The following is a 7,854-nucleotide window of genomic DNA, read 5'->3' as shown; positions in this document are numbered from 1 at the left end:
ACCCAATTTTAGTTAGGCATAGTCTTACATAATAGATTCGTGTTCATTTAAAAATGGCCAGTTGTGTAGGGAACAACACATTTTACACTTCTGATTTTACATGAACAAATTATGTAAATGCCACCAGCAGAACGTGATTCAAAGGTAAGTACAGTTGTTGATCATCTGCATAACAATGAAATGAGACACCATGCTTATGAATAATTTGACCAAGGGGAAGCATGTATAGTGAAAAAAGAACATGGCCTAAAATTGATCCTTGAGGAACTCCAGATGTCACAGCAGAGAAGGCTGAGAAGTATTTGCCAATGTTAACTGAAAAAGTCCTTTGTTTAATGTATGAAATCAACCAATTAATAGCCAAACTCTTGATTCCAACACAGTATTCCAGGTGCTCGATGAGTAAATCATTGTCGACAGTATCAAATTTGGTGCTCAAGTCCAGCAAAACCAGGACAGAACAATCCCCAGAATCAGCATTGTGTAAAAAGTCATTAGTAACTTTTAAAAGAGCAGACTCAGTGCTATGAAATGCCCTAAAGCCCGACTGAAAAGTCTCATAGATATTATGGCTGTCGATTAATGATTTTAGTTGAGTTAAAATGACTTTTTCTAAAACTTTAGCCAGAAATGATAGTTTTGATATGGGCTGGTAGTTACTCCAAACCCCTGTATCCACATTATTCTTCTTTAAGAAAGGCTGAACAACAGCATGCTTAAAACATGCAGGGACTGTGCCAGTGGCTAAACTTGTATTTATAATTAATAAAACATCAGGACCAATTCTATCAAAGATTTCCTTAAAAAACCAACATGGAAAAACATCAACAGCAGAGCTAGAGCACTTCATATGAGAAACAATATCAGCCAGCTGAGACAAGGAAATTGGGTCAAATTTCTCCAATATTGGAATACCCAGCTCATGGGCAACAGGTCTGAACACAGAATATATAATATATAATATAACAAATATTAGCTCTAATATTCTCGACCTTGGCCAGAAAGAAATCCAGAAAAGCCTGACAGTTTTTAGAAGATTCTTCAGGACCAATACATGGAACAGGATTAAGTACTGGATTTATTGTATTAAAAAGAATTTTAGGCTTATGCTGGTTTTTGAAATAATTTCTGAAAAATATTTTGCTTTAGCAGATCTCATAGGTTCCTGAAATCTGAACAATGTTGACTTAAGAACCTCAAATGATACTAGCATCCTATCCTTCTTCCATTTGCGCTCAGCTTTCCTGCATTCTTTCCTAGCCATCCTGACAGAATCATTCAACCAGGGTCTAGCTTTAAAACTGGGATGAGTCACTCGGAAAGGGGCAACTAAATCCAGCACTGCTGTACAGGAAGATTGAAAAGAAGCTGTTAGATGCTCAATATCCAACTGAGAAACAGTGGAAGAGAAAGAGTTTTTATACATAACTGCAAACTGAGCAACTGTAGTAGGGTCAAACTTTCTGATAACATGTCCTGGGGCTTTGTTGGTCAATGGTTGTAAAGCAAGCAGTGAGTCAAACATAACAGGCATATGATCTGAGAATGCAGTTTCTAATGTTTTCACCTTCTCTACATTAAACCCATGAGATAGAACAAGATCCAGAGTATGCCCATGTTCATGTGTAGGGACATTTACATGTTGAATAAAATCAAAGGAGTTCAACAGATGATTAAACTCACTGACCATGGGCTTATGAGGACAACAAACATGCATGTTAAAATCCCCTAAAATCAATATCCTGTCAGACATCATCATTACTGCTGATAAAAGTTCTGAAAAATCTTTAATAAAGTTTGTATTAGCTTTAGGTGGTCTGTAGATTAAAACGACAAGTAGTGAGATCGTATCTTCAACTTTAAAAGTAGGCAACTGAAAACTAGAAAAAGCATCAGTAGGGAGTGCAGTACATTTAAACTCGTTTCTAAACACACCTGCAAGCACCCCCCCTGCACCAGCTCCCCAACAACCACCCCCCCCCCCCGGCCTACGTCCGGTCCTCCGCGGCGAGTTTAGGAAGGTACAGCCTGGATGGCACAGATCTGAGAACAAACTCAGTTCATCAACTCGCAACCATGTCTCAACTAAAAAAAGAAAGTCCAGTTGTTGAGACTTAAAAAAGTCATTTAAAATGAAGGACTTGTTTGAGATTGACCTTACATTAGTCAAGGCCATTTTCAGTGATGAAGCGCATTTACCGACTGCCCCAGTTGTGTATCGAAGCTTCAGCATCCAGGTTCTGTAGCTGGACGCCTCGTCTCCTCTGAGCAGGCTCTCTCGGGTTCACAGGGTGGTTGCGGGGCTCAGATGTTAGAACCGGGTAAACAGGCACCAGGTAAGCATAATACGGCTGAATCACAGTGGGAAACCACGGATGAAAACACCTGTCTCCACCGGTCTTATGAACAGATATGTCCATAATAGATCGTATGGTGAGCAGAGTTTCACGATCATATTGAAACTGAATCGCTGGTACTGTAGGAAATTGGTGGAAAAGGTGGCACACAAACATAAATACACACAGAACAGATAACGGCAGGACAGGTAAAAACTGACGGCACGCCAACAAACAAACTGGCCCCATCTTGGATCTTGATTGTGATTGCGCTCATAAATTGGTAATTGTAGAATAACATTGTTCACATTTACAGTGAGTCTACAATCGCTGTACTGTGAAAAGTTTTGCAAATCATGGAAAACCCACCAAAAGCGAGAAGTCTTAGACCAGAAAGAAGCTGCCAATTCCACTTGAGAAACAGCTCTGCTAAGACTGTGCCAAAGATACATTTTGACTGCTCCGCTGTGATATTCCAGATTGAGGCTTTGGGTGAAATATAAAAATAATGTTTATAAACAAGACAGTGAATAGAGCTTGGTTGATGTTAAGGTTTGTATGAAATATATTTATTTGGGAGCTTTTTAAATGCGTGATCACACTTCATATTTCTATAAAAACATTTCTGAACATGAGGCTTATTAAAATAAGACAACAAATCCACAACAGTATATATACACAATGAGAAAAATAAGAATTGCAGGAAAACTAAATGGCATTAATGAATGATATCAATAAGTATTACAGCAATCAGAAAAGTGAGGGGACTTTAAATTGATCATTAGATGTAAAGAGCATAAAATACATGATTAGATATATGTTGGTTTTGCATTGGCATGCACATATTGCTGCAACAAACTGTGTTTAGGTCATTCTAAGTTCCAATTCATTCATTCATTGCCTGTAACCAATTAATCCAGTTGAGTGTTGCACTGGGTCCGGAGCCTACACAGAAGCACTGGATGCAAGGCAGGACCCTAGACATAGAAGAACAGAATCTAAACTAAAAAGCAGAGTACACAGAGAAAGAAAATAGAATGCGGTGTGGTTTTCAGCTTACAAAAAATGAGAAGTGGTTTCTGCATTAATTTGAAACACCCAACTCCCGCTTGACAGACAAAATTAGGCTTAAAATATTTCCAAGTTCTGCACCACATTTATTCTGGTTTTGAGAACTGGTTTGGTTTGCCCATATTTGGTTGCATTGCAGACCCTAGACAGGGGAACGGTCTACCACAGGGCACCATACACTTATACATCCCTAAAGAAATATTTTAAGGATTAAATGATGAGGACTGGGTGTCATCAGTCACAGGAACACTCTGCGAGTGGGATTTGCGATGTCTGATGGAGTACTGAGACACCAGCAGGGCCAGATGCTCCTCAGCAAAGGCACTTTCAAAAACTGCCACCAAGGAGTGTTTTAATTTTTTTCTTGAACTCTTCACACATAAAAACGTACAGAAAAGGATTCAGACAACTGTTTAAATAAGCTAGGCTGGTGACAGCTGGTCCCACGTGGTTTAAAACTTTTTTGAACTCATTTAGATTCATTTCTTTGTTATTGTTTCTTGATTCTATATTTTTAAAAATATTATTTAACAAACTAAAAACCACATTTTAAGAAAGATGGCTTAAGTTTTCATGCTGTTGTAGATTACAACAAAAATATTAATCTACTATTATTAGCCCAGATGTATGATTAATTTAATGTATGTTTCCATTTAGGTGGAAAGAGGCTTCAAATAAGAACCAGCTGCGTTATAGTGAAAGCATTAAGATGCTCAAAGAGATGTATGAGCGCTAACTGACCCTCAATCTCCAAAACAGGTTACAGAAATTGACTAAGGATTTCCAGTTTCAGCCGACCAGTAATGGGGCTAAATTTAAATAGAGAAATGACTGTTTGTTAAAATGTGCAGTTGTTATTAACTTGATATTGTTGATTATTGTTAAAGAAAGTATTAGTAAAAGTTTGTTATTCAACATGCTTTCAGTCAAATTGAAGTCTCAGCTTCTTTATCATATTAATGTCACATGAGCCAGCACAAGAGTACAAGCAGATGAAACATATAAAGCCTGAAGAGAAATGAAAGATTTAATTTCTCCATAAATATCTTTTATTCTTCCCAAATACATGGTTCAGTTTGGTGTCATTGAAAGACACAGAAAATGACCAAAAAAATGAAACTCATTAGAAACATCAGGATGAAAAAGCTCATAGTAAGTTGCTTAACTTTTCATTCTGTAACAGAATACATAGCAATTTGAATGACATACAGATGCTAAGAAACATTTCCCTGAAATACAGTAAAGGGAAATTTATAGTTCAGTAAAACTGATGAGTATATTGTCTGTCAAACACATAAGCACAGACACAAAAGAAGCTTGAGTGAAAATCAGATACATTGTCTACATGGGGTGTTCTCAGTATGAAATAAAACATGAAATTGATTCTATTTTTATTTTTCTATATAATCATACTTATATTTTGTTTTTGTTAGATTTTCAATTCCCTTAAAAAAACTTTTGTCTTTACTTGAAAAGTTATAATTTATCGCTAACATAAAAAAAAATAGTTTTCCACTGAGTTGTTTCTTTGAATTTGGGAACTGGTAAAACAACTAAAGTACTAAATTCACATAGGCAAGGCAAGTTTATTTATAGAGCACCTTTCATACAAAGCAATTCAAAGTGCTTTACAGAAGAAAAAGAGTTAAACTAAAAGCCAGAAAAGTCCAATAAAACAATTACATAAAAAGAGTAAAATGATTAAATGGTTAAAAATGATTAAAACAATTTAAAATGATACAATAAAAGAAAATAAATAAAATGCCGTTACAGAAATAAATGTGCATACACACTGGTGTTACTCATAATGATTAACCTCTCATAGCTGTATCAAAAATAATAATAGTTGAAATGAGCCAATGTTTTATATCCCTTCAGAAAATATCACTCCCTTAATTAATTATTTTCAGGATCAGTAGATTTACATAGATACAGAGAACCTCTAAAGTACCTTTGTATATTTAAACACACAGTATAGGAAAGTCTATTTAGAAATGTTTGCACAGAATAGAAAAAGCTACTAACATGTAGTGGCTATTGCTTTTATCACCAATGGTGTTTAAGTAAAATATGGGGAAAATATGGGAACTTTAATTTTCCAAATGGTGATAATTTGTTTGTGATTTAATAGAAAAAAATGAATGCTTGTGAAATTAGCCACAAGAGAAAAAGATAGGCGTCATACCGCCCTGATAAGGAATTGTTAATACTAGTGTAGGAACAGCTCTACTGTGTGGCAAATTTTCAGGGGCTCCATCATTGCTTTTTATTAAGAAAGTATTATTTTGCAAATTTTGTCACTTGCAAATTGAACAGAGAGCATTATATTGGTTTTCAAGGAACAAGTAAACAAATGTATCATTATTCATATTTTAAGGCTTTTGTGAATAATTTCTTTGTTAGAGGTATATGTGTAGGTATTTATATATATTACTTGGCCATAACAAATCACAATGAGAAAAATGGATATTTAATACATATATTGATTTCTGCTGAGTCATATGACAAAATAGACCTTAGATTGCTCTTTGACAGAAAATGTTCTAAAGATTATCCTCAGGAACAATCTGGGGGTGGGGTCTGAGGTGGCCTGGAGGATTTCGAGAAGTCTGCAGGGCCAGATGGCTCTCAGCAAAGGCACCTTCAAATACCGACACCAAGGACTGTCTGAGCTTTGTTTTGAAATCTTCACACATGAAAACGTACAGAAAAGGATTCAGGCAGCTGTTTAAACAGCCAAGGATGATGACAACTGGTGCCATGTAGCTTAAAATTTTATTTAACTCATCTAGGTTGATTTCCTTGTTCTTGTTTCTTGTTTCATTGGCCCACAATTCAATAATAATGTAAATATTATAAGGAAGGCAGCAGAAATAGAAGGCCAAGACCACAACCATTATTACTTTGAAGGGTTTCATTGTTTTCTGACGGAGACGCCTGACACGTATACCAATGGCCAAATAGGAACCTGTGATTATAATGGCAGGAATGAGAAAACCTACTGTAAAACCAAATATTATGATATATTTGGGCATGTATGGCAAGCAATAAGTTGAATTTGTACTTTCATTATATCGTGCTTCGTGGTAGATGAAGGAAGGCACGCTGCATCCAATTGATATTAACCATATGAAGAAACAGCAAACCTTAGCCTTAAAAACTGTTCTTTTGTTCTGGACCCACACAATCACCCAAGTGGACAGACAGCGGTCCAAGCTGATGGCGGTGAGTAGGAAAATGCTAGCAAATATGTTGAGTGAAATCATGAAGGAGTTAAATTTGCACATGAATTCTCCATGGGACCAGTTAAAATTTTGGGACATACTGATGATTCCAAAGATGAGGAAAAATGTGAAGATGAAATCAGCCACGGCCAAGTTGAGGAAGTAGATGGTGTTGACTGTCTTCTTCATTTTGAAGCCTGTTATGTAAATGACCAGTCCATTGCCGATCATCCCGACTACACATATCACAGAGTGAACAATAATGAGTGATATTAGCAGGGGATCAGTTGAACTGTCACTGCTCGCTGCTGTGCTAATGTTGGAGGAAACAAATGTTTCATCTGTAAAAGAGAAAATTGTAGTGGATATTTTAATCATTATGTAAGGGATTTGGGATGAGTGTGTGTCTCTATAATTGTGTAAATGTGTATGTGTCTATTGTGTGTGGAAGTTTAAATAGCCATGTTCAAATTATGTTTTGGTCATTTTCTAAGTGGAACAGCACATCCTCTTCACAATTATTTTACATCAGGATTTGAGGTGGGTTCATGCATACAGTCAGAACAGTTATGTTCTGGTGCAAAAGTCTCTGTTGCAACTAGAGGCTGATACTGCAGCAAAGTTTACATTTTACTGCAACACATTTACCTCTAAATAATATCCCTGGTGTTGTGTGACAGTGACACTACCTGCTGCACCACCGTGCCACCCTTGTTCAATTCATATTCCTTATTAAATTTCTAAATGGAAGTAATATAACTCTTCTACATGGAACACAGGTAGGCACATTTGAATGCATGCTATGGTCATGCCAGATGTATTCACCCTGTTGTACTTAAGCAATTTTCTCAAGTATGTTCATTATACTGCTGAAATAACCATTTACAAAGTTTCAGCTTTTTGGCTCATACCTTATGGTGCTTCAGTATTTCTAAATAATCCTTATTCGTGACGCTTTCTGAAGTGCACCTCTCCATTTCACTGCACTAAAGCCCCACAACATAATGCTGCCACCCCTATCCTTCACAATGGGGATGATGTTCTTTGGATTATAAACCTCCCTCTTTTTCCTCCTTATATAACTTTGATTGTTATGGACAAAGTAAAAAAAATGTTATTATACTAAATATTATAATTTTATACTAAAATCACTACTCTACAATTTTTTTTCATTTTCCATTGTATTAAAAAAAGGGTATATTCCCGCCTTGCACCCAATGACT

General features: G+C 36.2%; 1 protein-coding gene across 1 annotated transcript; it reads right to left on the bottom strand.

Moving 5' to 3' along the window:
• Window positions 1–5,950: 5,950 nt before the first annotated feature.
• LOC136702057 (chemerin-like receptor 1) lies at window positions 5,951–7,009 on the bottom strand. The gene has a single exon (XM_066676936.1). The coding sequence runs from the start codon at window positions 7,007–7,009 to the stop codon at window positions 5,951–5,953; it is 1,059 nt and encodes a 352-aa protein (XP_066533033.1).
• Window positions 7,010–7,854: the final 845 nt, after the last annotated feature.

Source organism: Hoplias malabaricus, chromosome 1 (genome assembly GCF_029633855.1).
Source record: "Hoplias malabaricus isolate fHopMal1 chromosome 1, fHopMal1.hap1, whole genome shotgun sequence".
NCBI classification, from domain to species: domain Eukaryota; kingdom Metazoa; phylum Chordata; class Actinopteri; order Characiformes; family Erythrinidae; genus Hoplias; species Hoplias malabaricus.
This window is presented reverse-complemented; position numbering and strand designations above follow the sequence as displayed.